The 25,879-nt window shown below is 50.2% G+C and overlaps 1 protein-coding gene across 1 annotated transcript in view; it reads right to left on the bottom strand.

Moving 5' to 3' along the window:
* Nucleotides 1-25,879, bottom strand: part of ZFHX3 (zinc finger homeobox 3) — a 91,169-nt gene that overhangs the window by 13,673 nt on the left and 51,617 nt on the right. The window contains 4 exon segments of the mRNA XM_018084440.3: nt 115-217; nt 7,506-7,706; nt 7,898-8,031; nt 16,891-16,998. Coding sequence (XP_017939929.3) covers nt 115-217; nt 7,506-7,706; nt 7,898-8,031; nt 16,891-16,998 — 546 coding nt within the window.

Raw genomic sequence — 25,879 nt, 5'->3', positions numbered from 1 at the left:
TATTTGAGTCTTGGTCCTACCAAAGCTAGGATCAACAGGAATGAAACTGGTCCCTAACCAGGTGATATAACTGGGGGAGTGGTGGGACCATGGACCTCACTGATCTGCACTCACCAGGCTGCTTCCCCAGCTCCTCGGTGCCTGAGTTACCATCCTTCTCTGGAGCAGCTGCTGGGAGGAACATGCTGCTGGGCATCATCACCTCAGGGGTTGTCACCTGGAGACAAGAGGAAAGGGCATGGGGAGAAGAAAAACACAGGAAAATATTTTAAACATCTTCAGTGGCAAAACTAGACATTGGTATTATGAAGTCAGAGGTGTCACTTCACAGCTCACTGAAGACTCGTATTTATTAGACAAAGCTCACATCAGTCAAAAGTGTTTCTACAGTTACATTTTGGACATAATTAGCAGTGCACACTTGAAGAATAATCTTATTATTAATATTTTTCCTTTATGTAGAATTCAGACTTTGATCACTGACAATGTTTTGTCATGGGCTGTGAAACTTCTTGTGCAACCAATTAGGTAGATAAGTTGAAAGGCCCACCTTAAGCTGCTGAAAACATAATAAGGCCCCTAATTAAATCATACCTCGTAAAGTACGCTGTAATCTTGAACCAGGGAGCATTGCAGCACTGTTTTCAAAGTGTATCGATGCAGGGAAAGGAGGCGCATGAGAAAGAAAAGTACAAATACGGAGAGAGGTGACAAAGGAAAGGATGAATAAGGAAGGACTAAAAAGAAAGCAAATTTTGAAATGAAAAGCTTTTGGTAACCCTTTCCTTGCTCTGAATTATGCATTCCCTTTGCCCCTCTTCAAGTCTTTGCCTAGATCCTGCACCAGTAAAACCAGTACAGTGCTGGTTTTGGTGTGGGAACACCCACACTTCTAAAGAGCTGTAGAGTCTGCATGGCTCATCTGGAGAGGCCCTCTGGAAGAGCCAAGTGCACACACTCATCCTGTTCTGGAAAACTGTTTCTTTGGATATACCTGGTCACACACAGACCCACAAACCACCTTGCTAGCAGCCTGCACATGGCTGGCATCAGACACAGGACAACGAATGTCCTTCTGAATGTCCAGAGCCAGTGACTTACACTGCTGAAACACTGCCTCACAGCACCTGGACAGACAGACCTGTGCCCCCATCACCATCCATTTATGTTCCAGCACACGGCTGCCAGTGCTGGTCAATGCCTGTGGCAAGTGAAGACACCTCTACAACCTCAAGCAGCTGCCCATGCCACGCCACTGACACCCAGGGAGTGCTTCCCTTTCACCAGGTACTCCTGGTGATGCCTGTGGTGCTTCTGCTCCCAGCCTCCTGCTGCTAGGAAGGTGAGGCACAACTAAACACTCCCGGACAACTGTGTTTCCTGGCAAAACAAGCCTTTCTATCCTTCTGCTAGACACAGAGAGGGCATCTGAGCCCTGGATCTCAGGAGAGAAAGAGTGCATGCAGTGGCTTTCTGCACAGCCAAGGCCCACAGGGCTCTGGCTGAACTGCAGGAGATGGGAGCATGCCTGTGGTGAAGCTGAAGCTGGAGAATCTCAGGATGAAATGATGGCACAGGAATGGCTGCAGAACCTTGACCTGAGACATGAGGGGTGTGGAGCTCCCTCCCATTCCAAGGACAGCTGGTACATGGAGGTGAGTGCTGGGTCCCATGGATGCCAGCAAGGAAGGCAGCTGACACATCCCAGGAGGGAAGCTGAGCACACCAAACTCATTCCACCTTTTACTCTAAGCAGGAGTGTCTGATGGCTGCGGGTGGTGGGTTGGGAGACGTGAAAGGTCACTGGTTAATTCCCAGTAGCTGGGCTCGGAGGAGGGGGACAAGCAGGGAGGCCAAGGAGGGAAGGCAAGAAGAAACCGTTCCTCTCAGCTTTAGCAGCAGGGAGAGCGCTTTCCTAGGATCTTTAGGAATTATGAAAAATAAATCATGAGAAATTAAAAAAAACCCCAACAGAGTAGAAAAAGAATAAAATTATCTAACACCTCAGCTGCACATCATTATAGAGCTGTGGCTTTTCATAGGCGTTACAGTACGGCAGCCGTCCCCACCACCATGCTCAGTACGACGGATCAGTAATTGTTTTCATACACTTTAATTAGAAAAACTCAGATGGCTATGAATAATAATGGAAAAGAGAGACTTTTGCACTTGAAAGGTTGAAGTCAATCAAGTGTGAATGACGGCAAAAAAGAAAAAAAAAAGACACCAATTCATCAGGCCTCTGTTGTCTCGCCGCGTCTTTAATCATAATTCCTGATTGGGATTCAAGAAGGCAGTAAGCAGCGGTTCTTTGTCTGCCTTCACCTTCCGTCAATTAACTCTCCCCGAAATATAATCATCAACCTCACATGCTCCTCTGCATCTTAATCTGGGGCTCCAAACCACTAAGTCCTGCCCTATATGTGTTTAAGTAATTACCTTTATCTACCTGCATCTCCACAGCTACCATTCCTTCCCTTCCTTCCACCCTCCCTCCATCAAAGGGAAAAAAAAAAAAACAAGGAAAAAAAAAGAGGTGGGAAGAAAAAAAAAAAGGCTGTGGTACATTAAATTGCTACAGGCACAAAATCCCCAAAGGCAAACAGAAAAAAGCTTGGGAAAAAGTGCATGGCAACTAGAAATTCTGGATATGGATGTGGGGAACTGTGGCGGTGCAGCCACAGGGGCTGGCCCTGGGGAGCAAACCCCTGGAAACAGGGCACTGGCCAGCAACTGGACTCAGTCAGGTCCTCTGGATCCATCCAGGCTGCTCCTGCCCCTTTCCTACACCCTTATCCAGGGCAGGACCCTCTGCCCCTTCATCCCCATAGACCAACCCCGAGCAAGTGGCAAAGATAAAAGGAGTGCAAATGGGCTGCATGTCTCAAATTACTTTGCACTGACATGGAATTCCAGACTGCCCTTTTTGTAGGGTTCATCCTTTTACACTGCAAACCTATCTGAGGACACCCCGTATCCTTGGACCTGCAGGACTCTCCTGGCACGCTGTGACTGCTTTTCATATAACCCAAGAGTGGGGGCACAACGGGGCAGGAAGGTGCAGTGCCCCCAGCAGGTGAGGCAGGAGCGGTGCTCTGTGACACGGCATTTTGTACTGCAGATGTATTTCATGGCATTAACTGTTCCAGTGATCAAGAGGACCGTGTTTATCTGGAGCACAGCCTGTGTTAGCACGTGTGGCTGTCAAATGCTCTCCACCTTCCTCTCACCTGCACAGGCGATACCTGGCGTATCATCTTGGCATCCCTCCTCAGCTCAGCATCCCCCCCCCTTTGATTCCTGTCTCCCTGTTTAAATGTCTCCTCAACACCGTTTCACGACAGCAACACGTCAGTCAGTGTGAGCCGTTACTAAAACACAACCCTACAGCTGTGAGTTCAATAAATGTGGTTTGTCTCTTCCCTTCCCTTCTCCTGCACACAGCTGTTCTTCTCTGTCTAACACCAAACCATATGCACTGCACGGCTGTAGCCACCATCTCCTGGCCCACAAGCCACCAGTAAAGCCTCTTCCAGCATGGCACCTGTCTCAGTCACCCCAGATCCACCTCTGTGCACAGCCTGAGCTCACTATTGCCTGTGGTTCTGACAGCTGGGGTCCCTCTTGGTTCTCCCAACTGTTACCACACAGAAGGTCCTTAGAGGATGGGAAGTTGTTTGACAAGTCTCTCTGCTTCCAAGGACCCTTCCTTTTGGGTGAAATTCAGACCCCTTCAGCAGATAAAATTTCTTTATGAAGATGAGATCCATGGAGAGGCATGGGGACCCCACTTCAGTGGACATTTCTATGGATGAGGTGGCCCAGGGAGGACTGTTACAGAGCACCCAAGGGCTGATGGGCCACGTGTCCTGCCTCCCTCTCACTCCAGTATCCTCAGCAGATGACACGCCCTGACACCTACAGACCTGTCATCATGCTGGAGAACGACCAGTGGGCCCACTCCTCACCAGAGACAATCTCCAGCAGTGACAAGCACAGCTCCTGCCACCACTGGCTCTACTGGATTTTTAATGACTGACTGTAGAACCGCTCGTTGTCAGGGCTGGAGGCTTGGAGCCCAAGACCCACCAATATGACACCCAAATACTGCTGGCACGTCCGAAAAATTACTCTTGGTCAGCAAGAGCAGCCAGTTTCCCTCACACTACACCTGCCTGCGCTGTCTGCAGATTGAGGCATTAAATGCAGGGACAGTTCCTCCAAAAATGCCCCAAAATGCTGGAATCATGTGGCTCTGAAAAGAAAACCTCTAGAAGGAGTCTGAGGAGAGACATCCCCATGTCCATGCAACCAGGGGAAATACAGACAGGAGGCAAGGTTCCCCACCAGACAAAGGAGGTAATTTCCATTACAAAGAGAGAGAGAGGGTGCTGGAGTGAAAAGCTTCATTAGACTCCGAGAGGCAAAGCGATGGCAGTATACCAAGGTCACTTCTAATTTAGACCATCTAATTGGCAAACATGGCTCCAAATGGCTATCATCTCACAGGGCTCAGAATTAATGAAGCCCGATTATTTTCATTACCTTCATCCGAGATGGAGAATGAGACAGAGAGTGAGAGGGAAAGGGGGGAGAGGGAGGGGGCGAGAAGGAGGGAGAGAGAAAAATTGAATGACAGCAGAAGGGAGAGAGCAATAAGAAAAGACAATGGGAAAGAGGGAAAAAATGTAAAGATAGCAAGAGGGGGAAGTGAGATGGCAGGGATGGGCAGGAATGACTCCTGAAGCAAGGGAGAAAAGAAAAAGATGGAAAGAGGGTTGGAACACTGGGAAGACGCCCTAAACTGAGGAAGAGAAAGCTGACAGCAAAGATGATGGGACAGGAATGTGCAGAAGGATAAAGCAGACTGTGGGAGGAGGGAGAGCTCCTGCTCCCAGAGGCTCTCGGGAAGCCGTCCTCTCTCCCAGCTCCAGCCCATCAGTCTTGTCAATCGCCTGCGCGGGCGAACTGCACTTCACCCTCATTACGGGGCCCTGTGGAGCCGAGCGGGCCCAAGCAGAGGCTGTAATGGGAAAGATGGAGCCTGGCCCTGCTCAGAGCAACTGAGATGCCATGGAGAGCAAACCTGGCCACATTCATCCACCAGCTCTGTGGAAGGGAAGCTGCAGGAGGTGGGGGGATAGTGTGAGCCCCAGCCTCTGTCCCTGTGTGGCATTGGAGCACGGTGTGCTCTCCATTCCCCTCAGCCAGCCTTGCCAGCCCCCATCCCTGCACCAGGGCTGGTGGGAGGATGCGGGGGTCCTGTGGGACAGCCAGCCCGGCTGCTCGCTGATATGAAAAGGAGGGAGCACGACCAGGCAGCTCTGAGATGCCGAGTGCAAGCAGGAGCCGTTACCATGGCAACAGACATATTAGACACTGCAGGTTCCTGAACGGCGTCTGATAAGGTGTTATTAACTGGAGCCTCCTCCAACGCTGAGCACAGTGACACTGTGTCGAGAGGGACCCAGTTCCCAGTTACAGGGATGCAATTCCCTTGCAGTGACACCAAGACCTGACTCACGTGTCAAACCGAGATGGGATCTTCATGAGAATGAGCAAAATTAAGACCCTCTGATGGTGCCACGTTCTGCATAAATTGCTCAAAATTTTTGTCATTGAATAAAGATGCACCTTCTTCCCCTGTGGTGTTAGACCCAGAGCAGGAGAGGTAATCCTTCTCCCCATATATGTCTCTGGGTGCCAGAGGAAAGAGCCAGTGGCAATGGAAGGTGGGGAAACCAGAAACAAGTATGAGGATGAGCATCATGGCTGGGCTAGTCTCTGCCGATCCCAGCAGTCCCTCAGCCCTGCTGCAGCACAGTAGCTGTGCTCACCTAAGGGACTTTCCCTGACCTCCTCTGCAGGGTGTCCTGAGCTCCTAAATGAGGGACTCCTGCCAGTCCCCCATATCCTGGAGGACACAGATCTGCCTGAGGATGGACCAGCCCAATGCTTTTGCTCCAGACTGCACATCCTGCCCACAGCCTGGCTCAAACTACACCACTCTACACCAGCAAAACAGCTACCCTGAGCAAACTGGTTACACTCACTGGCCTAAGGAAGGTGCTCAGCTTTTGCTCGCTGCTCTTAGAAGGTCAAAACATCTGCCATCAATGTAGTTAGAGGTGAGCAAGAGTCGTTCAAGCCTGGAAAAGGTATTTACAGACTTGACCAGCACCAGTGAAACAGACACAGGCCACAGAGGCCGCGATCTCTGTGACGGGACAGCTCTGTAACTCAGGCACACAGGTCGCCTGCAGAGCAAAGCCACATCCTGCTGAGCCCTGAGGGGACAGGCAGTTGGTAAAGCAAAGCGGGAAGATAAGGAGCATAAAGGTATTGATGGAGCAGGAACTGGAACAGGCTGCCCAGAGAGCCTGTGGAATCTCTTTCCCTGAAGATACTGAAATGCTGTCTGGACACAATTCTGAGCAATGTGCTCAGGGGACCTTGTCTGAGCTGGGAGGCTGGGCTGGAAGAGCTCTGGTGGTCCCTGCCAACATTATCCATCCTGTGATTCCATGACCCTGTCTTTGAGAAGGAGTCACAAGAGGAATCATAGAATTGTTAAAGTTGGAAAAGACCTTTAGGATCATCAAGTCCAACCATCAACCCAGCACCACTACCAGGTTAAACCATGTTCTCAAGTGCCACATCCATATGTTTTTTTGAACACCTCCAGGGATGGTGACCCCACAGCTTCCCTGGGCAGCTTGTGCCAGAGCTTTGTAAACCTTTCTGTGAAGAAATTTTACCTAATATCCAATCTAAACCTTCCCTGGTGCAGCTTGAGGCCATTTCCTCTCACCACTTGTTACCTAGGTGAAGAGGCTGACCCCACCTGGCTCCAATCTCCTTTCAGAAGGGAGTTGTAGAGAGGAAGAGTGACAGAAAGAGAAGACCAGAGAACTGTAAGAGAACAGCTGGGCCATGTTGTGTGTGCTTGCTCAGAAGATGTCACAGGAGGGAGCTGATACAGAACATGAGTATTACAACAAACACAGTGTTATTCACCTCCACTGCCAGGAATCAGCAAAGAAGGGAGAAAACAAGCAGAAACAGAGTGCAAGAAAAAATCACAAAGAAAAAGAATTGGAAAAATAAGAACTTATTCTGTATACTTGGTGACAACTTCTTAATGCAGACACGATCTTCCCTCAAAGATTATACCAAAGAAAAAAGAGTGTATAATGTGACAAAACATCCCATCAGCTGCTGCATCTTCCAGAAGCTTCTGTGCAAGCTGCCATCCCATGCAGTGACCTGCAGTGATCAGGTCAAGGAAATTGTATTTATCCTGACTTCTTCACAGGGAAATCACTCAACACTTCCACAGGGCTCAAACTCATACACGACCTATCGGGATGGGATGAACCTCAATGGCAGAGCCCTGACAGGTGAAGTAGTTGCCCACTGCAGCAACCTCTGCTCCTCACCTTGGCGGGGATGGCAGCAGACACGCTGGGATGGCAGTGGACACAGTTGCCTATGCAGCCACTTACCGTCATGATGAGTTTCTCGACACAGTCAGGTGACACGCTGTGCAGGTGGGTGAGGTGCAGCTGCAGGTGGATCTTGTTATTCAGCATGTCCTGGCAGAGTGGGCAGCGGAGCATGGGCTGCACAGAGTGCTGGGTCATGGCATGCACCCGCAGCCGGTTCACGTCTGTGTTGCTGTACTTGCAATACGGACACTGGTACATCTGCAGAGAAGACAAATGAATCACACAGCTGTTCCAGCTGCTGCTTTCCTCTTACAGCCAGGCTTTAATAATTTGATGCCTTATCCGATCACCAGTTATTGCCTTTCATCCTCCTTCTCCCATTTTATTCTTTGCTTTTGGCACATTGGAAACAAATTACCTGCACAGAAAGGTGAGTTCTTCCGCCTTACCTGCTCTGATTTGGTCTCCTCTGAAGTTTTTGACCATTTAAAGGACAGAGGCGACTCAGAGCTGCTGGGAAACGATATCCGCTTAGAGGACGCTGGAGGCTCTGTCAGCTCCTTCTCTGCCTGGCTGGCTGGTGCTGCAACAAAAAGTGATTTACATCAGGAAACCTCCAAAGAGGTCTAGGTTGGACAGTGTTTCCACTTACTGCTTGACACACCCCCCCAAGGACTTGGAGGAGGATGAGTACTAACTCAGTCCTACAACGCACACTTGGCCAAAACCAGTTCATTCTTGCTGATGATCTCCCACAGCACAGGAACTGTGTGACTGGTGACCAGAAGCAGAGAGATCTCAGCTGTTTCTGGGGGCTGCTTACAACCTGCAGGTGCAGGAGGGTCTGGGCCTGTGGCTATGTCCAACACATAAATTCTTGGCCAGATGTGAAGGCCCATGTGTCACTTTCAGGGGCAGCTGGACTGACTCAGTGAGGTAGAACTCATACCCTTTGCTCACCCAGGACATTTTACGCATGGACACTCTGGAGTACGTTTGCCCTGTATAGGGTCGGTGGTTGTGGCCGTCAACCCAACCAACGACACCCGTGCTGGCAGCAGCGGCACTGCTGGGATGGCTCTGGCCAGCTCAGCCCATGCTTCCAGAGGAGTGTGCATCTCTGGTGCTTCCCAGGATGTGGGCCTGCCAAAATCCCGATTTTGGTGGGACCTGGCCTATGGGACCCAGACACTCCCACCTTGACAAGCTGAGGAAAGGCCATTTTATTCCAGCCAAACAGAGAAAGGCAAATGAGTCCTGAAGTCAACAGCAAAACATTCTGTGAGTTGTGGCACTGGGAGAAGCACATCTCTGACCTTTCCCCTCCCCCGAACCCTGGCCGCCTGCAGTACATAAATTTGTGGGACATCTATTATTTAAAAACTGTAAGGACAAGTATATTATACACAGCCCCCGTCTCCTCCTCCCCGAACACACATTCATAACAGTACTTTAATCTGTCTCGAATCGACTTCAAACCCATTTCGCCCTTAATGGGAGTTATTCATTTTCACTTGAAAGGTAATATCTGACAGCTGGATATTTAATATGATGGATTGGCTGCCGATTAACAAGGCACTGTAGCATTCTCAGGCCGGTCCCCCACACTTTTCCCCCTGTCTCCTACTCTCCTTGTGAACCCGCTGGTATCTGCTCCTTGTTTCAGAAGATGCCGTTAGAGTCAGATCCTGGCAAACTGCTTCCTTCCCAAAGACCCTTCAGTGCACTGGCATGAGCTGTATTTCCAAAGGTAGCAAATCACACTGGGGAATACAATCCCCGTTTCTAACTGCCTTCCCTGACAGTCCCCACCTCTGCGCGTTCAGTTAGATAGAGACAAAGTAAGTTCCAGGAGAAGGAAAACAGGTATTGCAAATAGGTAACGGTAGTGTCAGAGGCAGGCAGGGATTGCAGGAGCTCTGGGATTGCTGAGTTCCTCCTGGTAGGCTTGGATGTGATCTCATTCCCTGCAGTGCTGCCAGTTGCGCACCTGGTGCTTCAGTCCTGGCTGGGCACCAGCCTCCATGCACGGATGCACAGTCCTGGCTGTATCTGAAAGCCAAACCACAGGACTCTGCTGTGCTGCCAACTCCATGACAATGTCCAAACCAGGCATTTCCTTGTGTAAAACAAGTCTGCAGTGTCAGTGCCGACTGACAGACACTAACACAGATCCTTCTGCCCCTGTGGAATGACATGCTGCTCTGCTCAGCCCACTGCTTGAACCAAGATCCTCCCTGGGCTTCAGAAGTGGAAAGGGGTTAAAGGTGTCTGCAAAGCCAGAGTTTTGGCATTCCTTGCTTCCTGTAATAAACATGCTTGGAGCATTAGGCACATGGTACCACCTCATTGCTCCTCCGCTGAGGAACGCAGTCCCTCCTGGAGGGTTTGGGGAGGTAGAGATCACCACCAACAGCCAGCACTGTAGTGGGCGAAGGACCACCCTGGCACTGTCCTCGACACCACCCTGCCTTAAAACACCCTGCCCGAGCCCTGTGTGATGTGAGTGGCCCTGGTCGGGAGCCTGATCACGGCTGACATGGTCCACTCCTCAGTGTGACCTCAGACACTGAAGCGCCAGCCCTGATCAGGCAACTGGACACTGAGACTGGCAGCTGGAGACCCCAGGTCTGTCAGGGTAGTCAGGCAGCCATGTGAGCCCTGCTCCAGCCCTGTGCCAGGCTGGGACAGTGACAGTCATGGCTTTGGGTCCCCTTGGACCTCTCTGCGCTGGGTGGTGACTGGGGCTCCCTGTGTTTCTGCACCAGCTGCTCAGTAGCAGGATGTTTTTGGATGCAGTGACCAAATTCAGCTCAACCATCAGCTACCCACAGGCTGCTAAACACCAGCTGCAACCTTGGGAGTCACGACAGGTATTTTCTTATCTCCTTTCTACTGGGAAGCAGCCTGTTTAGAATTAGTAACAGGTAATTAAAATGTACTTTTCCTCACCATCTCTAAAGTACCCAATTTTACTAAATGCACTTGATCCAACCCATAACTTTAATCCTTCAAAACCAGAGTTACTGATGATTGTCCAGACCCCAGAATAATTAATTTGGTGCAGGGTTCTGAAAAATGCACATGGAATATTTGTTCTAAGTATTTTGAGTTGACAGCTCAAGTGGGAATTTTAACACTGAGACCAAAGTTTATTGTTGATAAACAGGTAAATACATGAAGTGACACATTCAGTCCACATCACAGATCAGAGAAATAAAGAACTCTCTGCTGCCTGGAGAAACAAGGACACAGCTCGGCACCCGCCTGCAAGGCTCCCAGCATGGCGTGGGACCTTCTGTCTGTGCAGAGAGGACAGGACAGAACATCTCGGTCTCAAAATGTACAAAGAGCCATGACCTCGAAGGGCCGTGAGGCACCAGAGCAAATGCAGACACCACCTGTACCATGACCACAGGCCAGCATCTTGCTTCCAGGTCAAGGCCTTGCAGGGCAGAAAAAGGAATTTGGTTTAAAGTATGACATATGCCTACATATTGGATAGTACTGTTACATACTTTGATTCTTTAAATGGATTTAATTCATATTTGACGATTTAGAGGAACATCTAAATCTAAAATTTAAATAAAATTTCTAAACTAATGTCCCCTAAAGCCAAGTGTGATTAGGCAGTGCTGCCATAGCACTTCTGGAGACCTACTTATCTTCTCACTCTTCTCAGTAGCTTCTGCTTTTCAGAGGAGGAAGAGAGATTCTCCCCAGCATTATTCCAGAGGTGAGATGGGCAATTCCTTTGAAGTGGAGACCTTTCCCTTGCTGGTTCCAGAGGCAAAGCCAGCATGGGTCCCCCAAGCTCCTGTTCTCCATCCTGGTGGGAAGGGAGTTGCCACCCACCTCTCAGCCATCAGAATCTTTTAGCTAAAGTACCACTGACAGCCCCTTCATCTAAACTTCCATCTCCCAACCCAGCAACATAATGGAAAAGCCAATTAAATGATTATTAATTCATGCTGCTTTCCGTAAGCTAGAGGTTCTCATCTCCCTGCATTCCGTAAACCAGCTTGCCACTTGCCCTAGAAATTTACAGTGGGGTTTCTGCTATTGCCATTGATTTAAACACCACCCTCCTCCCCAGCCTCTGAAAAATTCCCTGTCACGAAGTCCAGCCGCTGGCCTGGGAAACTTCTCAGTGGGATCAGGGAACTGTCCTTTCACTGCTCGACGGAAAATAACATTCTGTATTTGGTGGTGCTGCCTGCCCCAAACTGCCTTGATGTGTTCTCAGAGCCATCATTCAGCATCACGAGCCCTCGGACCAGCTGAAGCTGCTGCTGTGCCGCCCAGCCTTCTGCCAGCAATGCCCACGGCCACTGTCCTTTGCCCTTACAGCACCTGTGGCTGTCCCGAAACCCAGGGTTCTTTTATCAGTTTCATCCATTCTCCAGGAACTTCCATGACCCAGGAGCACCCGGAGCTCCCTGGAACCCTCAGAGAATGGTATGGGGCACCCAGCAGTGCCACAGCACTGCCCCCTCCTCAGTAACACATGGGCCAACGTCTCCTCCTCAAATACCGTCTGTTTAATTCCTTGTTCCCTGAACATACCTTCCGTTCTATCAGCTGCTGTAGCCACACTATCAGGCCTGTGCACTGCCTGTTGCTCTACAGCATTTCTCAGCTCTGTATTTGACAATAACATGATCGACAGGTAAACACTCCCTGCACTCGGCACGGGCACTCTGCACCCGCCCTCGCTGCCGCCTCGCATGGCTCTGGCCCTGAAAATGGCCGAATAATTTGTTTTTCTAATGCTGTGTCATACCTTCCTGCCTGCAGCGAGTACCCACAGCTGAATTACTATTAAATATTCATATCACAGTACCCAGAAGCCCCGGCCGCCACCAGACTTCCCTGCCTCGCTCCGTACGAACACAGAGCACCCAGCAGACACTGTGGTGAGACGTCAGGCAGCACCAGGGGCACGTGGAGGCAGTGCTTTGCTTGGCACTACGGGCACCACGGACCTTCCCCATGGCCCCATAGCCCAGTTCAGCTCCCCTGGCACCCACGGATGCTGCCAGAACCCAGTGTGCCCTGAGCCCAGCTGGCTACTGCACAGAGCCACCTGGAGCTGCCTCCCAGGAGCCTTTTGTATATCCTTGGAAAAACACAGTTAGAGGCAGCTTCCCATCCCCTCTCCCAGGTTTCCCTGGTGCAGGCGCCAGTGCTGAGAGTGGCTCCATCATGCCCCTCGTCCCCTTCCTCCCAGCCTCTCAGGCCCCCAGAACATCCCGGCCATTAAGTGCTCCACAAATGCCAGATATTAAAAAAGCAGCAAAAAGCAGCTGGGGGGAGGGGTAGGAATAGATTTCCGTCAGGATGTGCCTGACCTGTTTTTTTCAATTTCAGTAATTAGAAAGGCAGTCGGCCTGTAGGAATTATTCATAAACTGCAGGAGCTGTGCAGTATACATTTATGTTAAACATGTCAAAGCCGATTGAAATCATGCCTGCCAGCACCATAGTCCATAAACACACTTTTCTGCAACAATTTCCCAGCTCTCGGCAGCCCATTAATACCTCCTTTAATAGCAATCTACCACGGATTTGAATCAGGGACGCTCCATTGCACTAATTGCTCTGTTAGGTGAGCATCATGGATTAAAAAAAAAAAAATCATTAACAAAAATAAAAGCCCTTCAGGCCAGTCCTCCAGAAAGATTTCATTTCAATCTATATTTTAAGTAGACTTTGTTTCTTGTTTTTGTGGAAAAAAACCCTGATATACTCTGAGTACCCAACAGACTGCATTAAGGAAGTCTCTGGTAGCCAGGTCACTGCTGGTGATGGGCTTCTCGGTCAGAGACACAGACCAGCACCACCTTGAACTCAGAGGCCTCGGACTGGTCTGTCCTGGCCTGATCCCGTTTCAGCTCAGTATCCATCATCGACATCCTGCCTTAAAAATGGAGTCAAGATCAGCCACAATACCTTTTCCCCTCGCTGGTTTGCTTGCGGTAAATCTTACATTAGTCATGACAAGATAATGTCTAATGCTGAGCCATCAGGCACAGAGCATCTCCCTACTCCAGCACAGAGGTGGGCACAGAACATCTCTCTGTTCCAGCGTGGAGGCACTGCCATCTCCCAGAACCTTCTAGGAGCTACAGAGAAGCCTGCGAAAATCAAGATCCAGTGAGTCCTTATTTGGGATGGAGTTTTCCACGTGTATACTCAACTGGAAAATATCACCTTAAGAAATGTTTCTGCTTCACATTATTCCATTTTAAAATAAACACCAAGAACGAATCGATATATTTATTTTGCAGTTGAGACATTTTGACAAATTCGCAATGAAAACAGAATTTTCCCCTTGGTGCTGAGACTGACCCTACACAGGCTGCACCTGGGCCATACCCACCACAGCACAGCCCCTCACCTCTGCATCAGGGCAGGGAGCTGGGCAGGGGAACTCGGCATTTCCTTACAAATCTCACAAACCTTTAAGAAAGTGGGAGAAATAAACCCCCTGTGCGCAGTGAGGAAACCGAGGCACAAAGGGGAGCAAATTGCTGAGGAACATAATGATCAAATTGAAGGTGATGAGCAGCAAACGGGTCTGTTCCCCTCCCCTTCCACACGCCAGTCACTGGCTTTGAGCCTGCACCTCTCCCGCCTCCATCTCCACCTTCACAGAGTCGCCTGGCTCAGAGGCTCCTCTGAAGGTCAGCCAGTCCATCCAAAGCAGGATAGACTGTGCCTGCCTCATTCCCGACAGCAGCTCCTCTAATCTTCTTGAAAGACCTCTGAGGAACCTTCCCAGAAAACCCACTCCAGTGCTTCACAGGCTGTACTGGATTTTTTTTATTTATTATCTAACCTCAATCTTTCTCCCTTCAATTTAAGCCCATTGTGTCTTGTTGTCTGTATCCTCAACATGAAGAACAAATTATTTCCTCCCTTTCAGAAGCATTTCATGCACAAGAAGACTTATCTTGTCCTCCTGTTCAGTCTTTTTTTGGGTCAAATAAGCCTGTTCATTACATTTTCTCCCAGTTGATGTTGCTCTGTTCTGGGTCATTCCTGCTGTTTGGGCTTTCTGAAATTGCTCCCCACATTTCCCAACGCCCCAGCTCAGGAAAGGAGAGTTTTCCAGTGCTGACGAAACCCACCCATGGCACAACATTGTCACCCACACCACAGTGTCTGGGCTTCATTTCAGCCTGTCCCGAAAGCGGCATCGAAAGCCTTCCCAAGGAGACACTGACTGCAAACAGGACCTTCTTCACACAGAGGGAAATTGGGTCGTGTTGACATGATTTGTTCTTGACAAATCCGTGTCGACTGTTCCTCATCTCATTATCTTCCCATCAGCACTTACAAACAGTTGTTTGGTCAATTCCCAGGAAAATCTGGGGCAAATGGAGCTGGCAGGTGTGCGGTTCCCCAGCCACTCCTTCAGCCAGGGACAAGCCCCATGTCTGTCCCTCGCTGCACCTCCCCTCTCTTCTGCACAGCACAAGATAGAGCAGCTGGCAGGTCTGAGATGCTCCAGGCACTTTCTCCCAACACCCAGGTATGATGCAGAAGGTCAGGGACAATGTTCAGTGTCACCAAGTGCTCTGCAGCCTGTTCCCTGGCAGATGGGGGACAGGCTCTCCCCGCCGTGCCACTGACATGGGCTGTGCTGCTCTGCTTAGTGAAAGTGAATGCAAAGAAAGCTTCTGCTCTTCAGCCTTATGACACCATGGTCACAGCCTTACCCTGCTGCCAAGAGCACACTGGCTCAGTGCCAGCAGCCTCCTCCTCCTTGAGAGCTTCCTGGTACTGCCTGCTCCCCTCTCTGCTCACAGCCCCACTGGTACTGGGGCGTTTTCATGTCCCTGTACTTGGCTCCTTAGTGGCTGTCAGGAATAATCTGACTCAGTTTCTATTACTTCCCATGTCTGAGGTCCAGAAGGACCCAGCAACACAGCCATGTTCCTAGAAGGAGCCTCAAGATCAGGAAAGTGAATGAGGTGTGGTGCCTCCTTTGCACACCTGCCAGACAGCAACACTGGGTAACATCAGAATGCTTTAAAGTTCAGGGTGGTGGTGTTATGTGTTGCAGGACCTGAGTTCAGCATCAGCACATCACACACCATGCTGAGGCTGTGCTCCAGACAGGGCTGGCCCCATGCTCTGTAGGCTCACATGTCCATTCTGCATACTCTCCACACACAGTTAGTTCCCTTTGCAGACCCTATGGAGCCATCCCATTTCTGATTTGCTCCTTGGCTGACAAACACTGGGTTAGAAATTTCACTAGCATGATGAAGAAATAAACCCATCCAAATCCAGAGTTTCTGGACAGTAAAGGGTTTAAAAAGAAGGCTCCTCTTTTTTCCTTACATATTTTTAGATATAAAAATAATATTTTCAAAATGATCAGCCTTTTTAAGCGCTTCAGGTTTGGGCAAATGGCCCTACTTACCCCTGAAGAGATGTAATCAATAAATAATACTTACCTCTTTCTGTGATACTTCACAAAGTGCTTATGCTCAGGATCATAAAATCCCACATGAGACTAAAAACCACCTAGAGCCAAGCAATATCCACATTTCTGGGTTAAGAACGGGTCTGTGATAGGGAGGAACACACAGAGCAACCTTGAGTGGAGCCCATACCGAGAGCACAATCCTCAATAAGCAGTTAGGCCCAGCTTGCCCTCTCTGCCCATTAGGACACATCTTCCATTGACTGAGATTGAGACAGGCTGAGATTAGAACTGTAGACACGAAACACCACATTCCATCCTTGTGAAGACTATATAAAACAAAATATCTTTGTCTGGGGCTCACCAAGAGGTAAACACGAAAGCAGAAGGAGAAGACTGCCTGGAAGAAGGGTCTCTGCGCAGACTGAGGCATCACACTGACCAACCCCGAGCCTGCCAACCGAGCAGGCCAGCATGGAGAAATGGGACCCACGAGTCAGAACTGCTCTGTCCTGGTCCAAGGAAAACGGGTGCCGCCTCCAGTGCCTCAGGTTCTGTACCCACGCTGAAGCGGTCACCAAGGGCCAGCTGAAGGGAGAGATGTCCCTCTCCATAGGGAGACAGTCATGGAGTCACCAAATGATATGCTTAATCCTACTTTGTGCTGGTTGCTGCCACAAGGGCCACGAGGGGCTGTCCCCTTCTCCCTCCTCCTCTCCTAGCTGCCGATCCCCTTGCCCAGGTCCAGTTCTGGAGCACACAATGCCCAGCACCAGCCTGGGGCTGGGAGTGGGGATGCATGACCCACCACGACTCAAACTATTGGGTACGTCATGAAGCTACACCCAAAGCCTTCACAGAGGATGACACATCACACAGACACTGACAATGCCATGTTGTGGTCTGTTAAGGAAGGGTTTTGCAGACACTGCTCTTCCCACCCCCCTTTCATGGATTTAAAAAAAAGAGGGACAAACGCCACCTCTGCTATATCACAGAATCATACCTGTCCATTTACTCTGGTCCTTGTCCCCTCCACTCTCTTGCTCCTTGGCAGGCTCCTCAGCATCACCAGTTGTTTCATTGGGCCCTTCCACATCTTCACTGGGTTCTTCTGAAACAGAAGAAGCAGAAAGTGTAACACATACACTGAAGGCAGAACAGAAGAGTAAGAAGCTGCCATTGAGTAAGAGCAACAGTCAAGGCTGTGCACAAGTGTTGTGTGGCAGGTATCAACATCACTCAGTGTTCTCCCAACACATCTGCTTGCAAGCTCTTTGGTCCCAGAACAGTACTGACCCTGATCACCGAGATGCCTGAGTTCACTGCAGACACATCACATCCCTCCTGCTCAGACTTGGAGCAACTCGGTCTGCTGCAGCCACGGCCTGAACACAAGGCACGGGAGGAACCTGCTCAGGGTTCTGCCTTCACCCCAGTCAGGGGAAGAGTTTGCCAACCCTGGCAGCACCACGCAGGTGCCAAAGCACGGAGGAGAGACAACACTCAGTGAAGTGCTGAAAGCTCAGAACAAAATGCAGAGCACCTTGGCCCTGCCCGTAATAACAGCACCAATGTGCCAAGGCCAGGCATGGAGCGTGTCGACCCAGCACGGTCCAGCTCCAAGCCAATCTCATCGGGTGGGACACTAGGAGTGAGAGCAATGTGGCTGTTATACCAGGGTGTAACAGATACATTGTCATCTACTATTTTGGGTATTTATGTACAGTCCCTATAACTGACAGGGGTTACCCCACCACTGGGCTGAACGGCACCTCTAGGCTATTATATAAATTTTGAGGCAGCATAGTTTATAATTTTAACTTGCATTATCTGGTCATGGTAAATCCGAGGCTATCCTGGGGTTTACCTGAATCCCCTAATCAGTTCAAGCACCACCCCTCACCCTCCCCCTAACAAAGACAGGGCTAGAAATTTGGGTTAAAAATATGTATTAGGAGCTTGCAGATACTCAGCAGTGCCCTTTGAGGATGTGTCAGCCTAAATTGGGGAGGAACTTGTAAAAGCATCCAGAGATCAGCTGATATTAGGTGATTTATGCTCTACTCCTTTTACTCTTTTAAAAGCTGGGAACTCTCGAGAGCTGTAGGGCTTTCCCTGGGAAAACAGGACTCCAGAGTGAGAGGGGTAGCAGTGCTGACAAAGGCACCCAACATGTAGAAAGACACTAATCACTGATGTAGGGGTGAGATGGGCAGTTTGCCACATGAGCCGAGTGCTCGAGTTTGCTGGGAGAAGGGCTGTGAAACAGCAGCTGGGTTCACGTTTCAGAAATTAAAATTCCAATCTTTTTTCCACTCTAGGGAAAAAAACACAACAAACCATCCTGGTGGTGCACACAACCCCACCTTCAAACCACTGGTGCCTTCAAACCACTTCAAGTAGGGCAAGAATGTCCCATCAGCTGGGGGAGCTACTGCAGAAGCAGATTTATCTGGTTTTATTAAAAACCTTCTTTAACAGGTTTCTACATTTTATTTAAATCATCATTTTAACCTGTCTCTAGACACACAGTGCTGTCTGTTGGCTCAGATGCTCCCTGACCCCCCTGGACAAGGTGAGGAGATGGCTCCCACCTCCCATGGCCCATACTCCACTGCACATCACTCATCACCCATGGCCATCACACACTGCCCTGGCCCCAGCCCCACCATTGCTCAGCCCTGGCCCCCAGCCCAGAGACCCCCAGCCCAGAGACCCCCAGCCCAGAGCTCCCGGCCCGGCTGAACAACAAAGGGGCACCCGGTGCGGCGGCACTGCCGGCTGCGACCCGGAGGTGTCAGCATCGGCATGGGAGGAAGAGGAAGGGCAAGCCAGGCTCAGCCGCTGTCTGGGCTCTAACCTGAGCATGTGGAAATAATACACGTCTTCCAGTGTGCTGTCTGGTTCGAGGGGAATAAAATAGGACATTCATAAGCAGTTACACCATCTGTCTTTATACCATCATCATCATCAACAGGGGAAAAAATAGCTCTTTAAAATGGATGAAAGCCCAGGCTGACAGTAACCGGAAAAATGTGAGCTATGAATACCAATAACGGGAGAAAATTATTAAAAAACAAGGCTACGAATGCAAGTCCCCAGCACGGCTGGGGCGGCAGTCCTTTGTGTCCACCCCCCAGCAGCCCAAGCTGAGCCCCCACATCCCTGGCACTGAGCACTCCCCAGCCCCAATCCCAGGAACGCTCCTCTCTGAGGACGTGACCTGCTCTCAGTTCAACACCCTGTGCTGGGCAGGGGGGCAGGGAGCAGATCCAGATCTGAACCTTTCTCTTGCTCCACCCCGAGCTATTTTTTTTCTGAAGAGTAATTTTTTTTAAAGCAGGATGGGAGGGACCAGAGTCCAACACATCTGCCCAGGGAGGCTCTGAACCAGATGGGGAAGGTCCTAGTACCATCCCTGTCAAGCTCCTTGCTCCCAGGGCCTCTGGCACGGAGTCCCAGAGAATGGGAAGCGTTAACTCCAGCTGCCTCGTGATCCCCTTCAAGCAGACGTCTCTGGAAGGCAGAGGCAGCTCTGCTCACCATGCTCAGCCTGGCCTGTGCTGCAGCCGCCAGTGTTCCTGCTGAGCCCAGGGATGGTGGGTAAAGCAGCCCTTCCCCTGGCTCTGACTCGCTGAGAACTCGCCTTCAGCACATGTGGGGCTCACACCTGTGTCTGACCCAGCTTCTGGCAAGGAGACCTCAACACTGATGGTAAAAGCAGCAAAGCTCCTGCTCCTGAAAGGCCTGTGCCCACGCTCTCCGATGACAGCTCCGCAGTTGTTGAGCTGCAGCAGCAGCTCTGTGGCATGGTACAGGTCTGAGCAGCAAACACCTGCATGAAGGCAGCCAACCATCCGTTCCCTGTGCCCCTTTGGGGCACCTCTCTGCGAGGACAAGGCCACATCTGGTAGGGAAAGGTCTGCTCCTCCCTCAATACACAAGCAGTTTCCATCGTCATTGTCTGCAAATCCCGGTGTCACGCTGTCCCCACACTGTGCACGAGCAGAGCCCACCATCGTCCTCACGTAAAGGCCCACGGGACCCACCTGCAGCTGAGTGTGCAGACCATGCCAAGGTCAGCTCCCAAGCCATGGTCAGTAAGACATAGGGAATTTACTTCCAAATCACCATGACCCTTTTGTTACCACCTGACACCCCAGTCCTCCAAAGCTGCACATGCTGTTCGGACTTCAGAGGTGCAAGAGCTGTTGTTGTGACATTTGTATGGGAGAATCATGTCCCCCTGAAATACAAACAACACACGCTGTGCACGCGTCTCCACGCCAGAGCTCCATCCCCTAGTCCATGATGCTTTATTAATAACTTTTAAAAGGAATTTTCCAACTGCCAGGGCCCAGGTCAATACTGAGAGTGAGCAATTGCAGCCCCTGGAGCCCAAGAAGCTGCTTTTCCATCATATCCCACCTGCCCCATGCAAAATCCTAGGAAGAGTCTTTGCTTCCTTCATGAATAAATCATTTTAGAAAGCGGTATTTCCTTTTAATTTAAAATTAAACCGTTCACTGCAGAGGAGTGGGGGAAGAGCAGGAGTAGAGTCTGGAAAATCACGAGTATCTGACTTCTGCAGAGGTCAGGGAACCTCTGACTCAGTTACGCACTGAAATGTGCCTGAATAACTGTGCTCTGTCGCACAGGACCACGCTCCTGCCGTCTGCCCCTGCCCAAACGCAGCAAGTTTGAGGGCTGGAGAAGTCGGCAAATGCTGATGGGATCCAGACTAGCTTGAACAGCCCAAGACCTCTCACCTCTCATTCTCTCAGTCAGGTTTTCCTTAACAAACCCAGATCTCTTATCTGAAGGGATAAGGGGCATTTCAGGGGTGGCGGAAATGTAGGGATGGGAGAGAAAGAGCGTGCACTGCCTCTCCACCCTCCGGCAGGCTCGAGAGCTGAGAAACATTAGCTGTCATGAACCACAATCAAATCAGGTTTGAAATATTTAGCAGTGGCTTGGAAAATGCGGCGGTGCAGCTCTGACAGGCGAGATGTGCAGACACCCATTTTCCATTATAATGGAAATATCAAGCCTGTTCTGAATATGTATAACCTAGAAAAATGTATTGATTTTTCATTCGGCATTAAAAAAATGAAATACCCTGCAGCTGTCAAAAGCCTTTTGTTAAAAGCTCATCTTTCCTGGAATGAGGTTTACCAGAAACAAGTTTTAATTGTACACAGAGTCTCTCCTTTGGAACAAAAAGAATCCCTGACGCTCCCGTTTTCAGGATAAGTAGCTGAAAAAACCCTCAGAGAGACAGGACTGAGACCTGGCTGACTGCTGCACGCTGTGGCTGTCGGGGAGGTGACGGCGATGGCTGTGTGGCACAGATGCCGTGCTGGCACCGCCATGTGCCGCCAGCTGGCGAGGGGCAGCCCCCGCTGCAGGGTTCCTACCACCCAGCCTGTTTCAAAAGTTCAACTGCTTTCAAGTAGTTTAAACGTGAGTTCCCCCGGGCCCTGGGAGGAGAGGTGCCGGGGTTTGGGTCCATATGGAGAAGGAGGATGGTCTGCAGTGGATTGAGGAGCCGAGCCCGGGAGGAGCTCGGCTGTCCCCAAGCTGTGCCAGGGCCACCATGCAGGGTCTGGTGCTGCTGACTCAGAAAGATCACCAAGAGGCATGCAGAGGGTGGTCCCACCTCACACCGTGCCCATGGGCCCGGCGCACTTGGTTGTGGGAACAGAGCAGAGGCAGAGCCTGGGATGGGGGTCTGACCTGAGCTCCCACTCCAGATGCATCTGTGTGCTGCAATACCGTCCATGCTAGCTCCTAACAGGATTACTCTACATCAACCTGTTTATTCCCACTGTTTTCCCAAAAGGAAAAGCAGGACTCCAAATGGTAAGAAGGCAGCACTAGGCACAGGTTCTGAGAGGAATGCCACGGAGCTCCAGCCTGGATGCAAAGCAGGTGGGTAAATCCCACCTGACAAAGGGCTGTAGGAAAACAATATAACCCTACCTTGGATTAATGACACTTATTTCCCAGACAGCTCCATTCCAGAGCACAGCCAGAGCATCTCTGCTGCTTTCACTGACAAACAGAATCTGCTGGCTATGGCTAGATCAGCTGACAGAGCCATCAGAGAGCCATGAAATGCTTGGGTCGAGAGGGACCTTAAAGATCATCTTGGGCAGGGTCACCTTCCACTAGACCAGGTTGCTCCAAGCCCCACCCAACCTGGCCTAGGACACTTACAGGAATGGGGCACCCACAGCCAAGAACCTCTTCCCTGGGACAGCACTGCCTTCTCCCTGTCCCTGGGAACAAGACTGTCCATCTTTCTTGCAGACTGGGCTAGATTTTAAGGCAATGGAATCCAACAGAGACTTGCCCCCTTGAATTTCAGCAGGACTAGAATGGTTGCTGTTATTTTCACACATGAAATATAAAAAAAAGGCAAATTCCTTGAGCATGTTTGTAGTGGAGCGTGATGTGATTGTGTTGTCATTTATGGGAAATAATCGCAAGCCCATCTCTCCCTTTCCCCCCATTTTCCAGTCCAAATAACCATGAAAAATTACACTTCAATGTCAGGAGGACAACAAAGGAGGGGCTTTCTCCTGCGGCTTGACGGCTTTTCTGCCTCCCCTTCCTTGGACAAAAACTACCTTCAATTCTGTTTCATTTTAAACGTGATCTAACAAATGCATCTTGACAAGTTCCTTTCTCTTTTTCTTTTAAACAGTATTTTGCACAGTTTAACCTAGCTCCAAACTGGAATCAGCTGGAAAGGAGGCACATGCAAAAACACAAACACAGATCAAACAGCAAAACAAAAGAGCCCATCTCCAGCTCCAGGTCTGCAGGGAGAGGACAGAGCGGCCTCCACGTGGAGACCTGTGGGACAAGGGTCGAGAGACAAAGGGGACTTGGGGGAGGAAGAGGATGGACGAGTCAGGTCGCAGAGGTTACAAGGCAGGAGCACAGCAAAGGCGACCGGGGATGGGAAGTGTGGTGCCCAGTCCCAGTTTGTGAGGGAAAGGATCAGTGCCAGCCTCGTCCCTCTGCTAAAAATACGCAGCGGAACTGCTTGAGCAGAGAACCATGGGTTTTATAGAATCATGGAATTATTTGAGTTGGAAATGCCCTCTAAGATCACAACTGTTCTGCCAGCACTGCCAAGGCCACCACTAACTCAAGTCCCCAGGTGCCACATCTATAAGGCTCTTAAATTCCACCAGGGATGGGGACTCCACCACTGCCCTGGGCAGCCTGTACAAGGGCTTGACGACCGTTTTCAGGAAGGAATTTTTCCCAATATCAAATCTAAATCTCTCCTGGCACAACTTGAGGCCATTTCTCCTTGTCCTGTCACTTGTTCCTTGGGAGAAGAGCACTGCAGGCCCTCAGTGGGCTGTGCCAGCAGAGCAAGGTGCTCCAGGTAAGAGGTGCTTTGTGCTCACTGGGAATAGGCTCACTCCAGAAAAACTTTGGAGATCCACAAATAAAACCAGTGCCGAGGCTAAGCTGAAGTTAAAAGCCAACTTTAACAACTCTGCAACAAGGTACATCTTGAGAACACTGTAACTATAACAAAAATGAGCTATAATTAATTCATGCTTAGCCTTAAGGGCTGGATATGCACAAGAGAGCTCTGAACAACCTTAACCCACCATCATCACAAACCACACTTAAATCAAGGACTAAAATGTTCTCTTTCTGCTTAGTTTTTTTTAAATATACAACTCCTATGACTCCTACTCTGTTCTCCCTCTCCATGGTATTGCTCCAAGGAAAAGTTAATTAATGTCTTGCTGACCCTCTTTCTCCCCCTACCCAACCATTTCCCCACCTCAGCATGTTTGGAGTTCTTTTAATCTCAGCTAAAAACTTGGGAAAGCCATAATTGCAGTGCCCTGGTTTAGGGACAATTAAAATATCCCCACAGCTTGTGGTACCACAAGGTCCTGACACAGACGTGGGACAGTGGAGGGGAGTGGTGGGGCTGACCTGGGGCTGACCAGTCCACAGCTGGGCACAGGGTCCATGGCAAATAATATCTTCTTGTCCTCAGTGAGGAAAGTTTTTTGTTACAAAGAACATTGAAAAAAGACCAACAGTTCTAAGTGAATGTCCTTAAGGATGACTTGTACACGGGGTGAGTCCCAGTGGGTCTGAAACATGTGGTCTGGTCTGTTTGTTCTTGACTAGATCCCAGTTGCCAGGCTCTTCCTGGAGCTTATTTCTAGGAAGTAACAATATCCATGGACATGGGAAATCATAAATAGCCATAAACAATATGTGTAATAAAAAATAAAAGAAGATAATCCTGGGATGTGCTGCTGCCCCAACGCAGAATAGGTTGAGGAAACCACTATATGTGGCATTCAGTGCTCTGGTCTAGTTGACAAGGTGGTGATTGGTCAAAGGTAGGACTCGAGGATCTTAGAGGTCTTTTCCAACAGAAATGATTCTGTGATTCTGTGACTCTGAGGAAGGCGAGAGGGAGCCAGCAGGGATGCTTGGACCACCAGCATTGGGGAATAAGGCGGGGGGGTCACTGTGGTGGTAACCACAGTCACGTCTGCAGAGAGATTTTCAGCTTTTAAGGGGACTTCAGAGTGAGGAGTTGCATGTCCCCAGGAGCCCTGAGAAGGACAGGGCAAATACAGCCATCAGTCTGGACAGAGACAAGGCAGACTCCAGTCAGCAGAGGGGTTCGTGACATTTCAGTACCAGAAGGGCAATACCTGCTCAGGTTCACCAGGCAGAAAAAACAGCCTCACAGAACCACAATTAAAAGTTAAAAAAGTTCCCTGTGTGAACGGCCGTGGTGTCACTTTGCTGCTGAAGGACAGAGGCCATGGCAGTGATGTTGTCCCTTGAACACAGAGCCCCACTTCCAACCCTGTCAAGTCGACAGCCCGTGAACCATGTCCCCATGCCGTCACCCCTCCATTGGCCCCTCTGCCAGCCCCTCCGAGCTCTCTGATACCAAAGACCACTTGGGTTGGTGCAGCAGAGGGAGCAGGTTAACACAGGTGAGCTCTCACATGCACAGCAAATACCTGCTGAGGAGAACAGGGAGAGGAGACACCCCATGACTCCGCAGCCTCGGAGCTGTCCTTGGGGACATGATCGAGGGGCCTCACATCATCCCCCACAGCAGGGATGGCCATGGCCTAGGCTGGGCTGTCCCTCCCCAGGTTTGGGTTAGTGGCACTGGTAGAATGTCAGTAATTGCTTTTCCCCTTGTACTAACGAGCTTTCAGCAGCAGTGACTTCAGCTTCCTGGAGCCAACAGCCCCTTTTTCTCCACCTCTCTTGGCTTTGGGTAATTGAAAGCGACTGCAATCTCAGTGCTGGCTCTCCAGCACTCAGCTGCACTGGGAGGTCAGGGAATGTCAAGTGAAGCTTTTCCACTCACTTCCCCACTGCTGCATGCACTGATGGAGGCAGCTCCTTGGCCCCAAGGAACAGGTGAAATTAGGGGGCAGTGAGCAGGCGAAGAAACCCAAGGACAGCCCCACTGCAGTGGGGAAGGGGCTGCCCGCCATGGCCCTCTGCCACAAGAAGCTGCATGGCCCTGCTGACCCTGGACTTCTAATTTTTCATTTAAAACAGCAGATAGGTTTCTTTTCAAGGAAACTATACCTTCATCCTTATTTTTTTTGCAGCATCACAAAACCCTTTCCCCTATGATGCCCATGTCCCCTGTCACACATCAGGAAAGGATCTTTCACTTGCCATCAAATCTCAGGTAACAGTGAAGGGAGCTGAATGGCTTCTCCATCTCCCAAATGAAACACAGAGGATCAAGGAAAAGGGAAGAACACAGAGAAGCTCCCGAGGAGATGCTGAGGGCACTCATGGCTCTCAAGCTGCCAGCCTGTGGCCAAGCCTGGAGGTAGCACTGAGTGGGCCATGCCAATGGACAGGGTAGACAGATTTTTGGCCGCTCTGGGATCCTGCTCGGTGTCTGCAGCCCCTGAGCCTGGCTCCTTCCTGCTAACAAGGGCGCACCGGGC

This window comes from Manacus vitellinus, unplaced genomic scaffold (assembly GCF_001715985.3).
Source record: "Manacus vitellinus isolate BGI_N305 unplaced genomic scaffold, ASM171598v3 scaffold_10_pilon, whole genome shotgun sequence".
Taxonomy (NCBI): Eukaryota; Metazoa; Chordata; class Aves; order Passeriformes; family Pipridae; genus Manacus; species Manacus vitellinus.
Note: the sequence above shows the minus strand (reverse complement) of the source record. Positions and strands in the feature narration are given on the sequence as shown.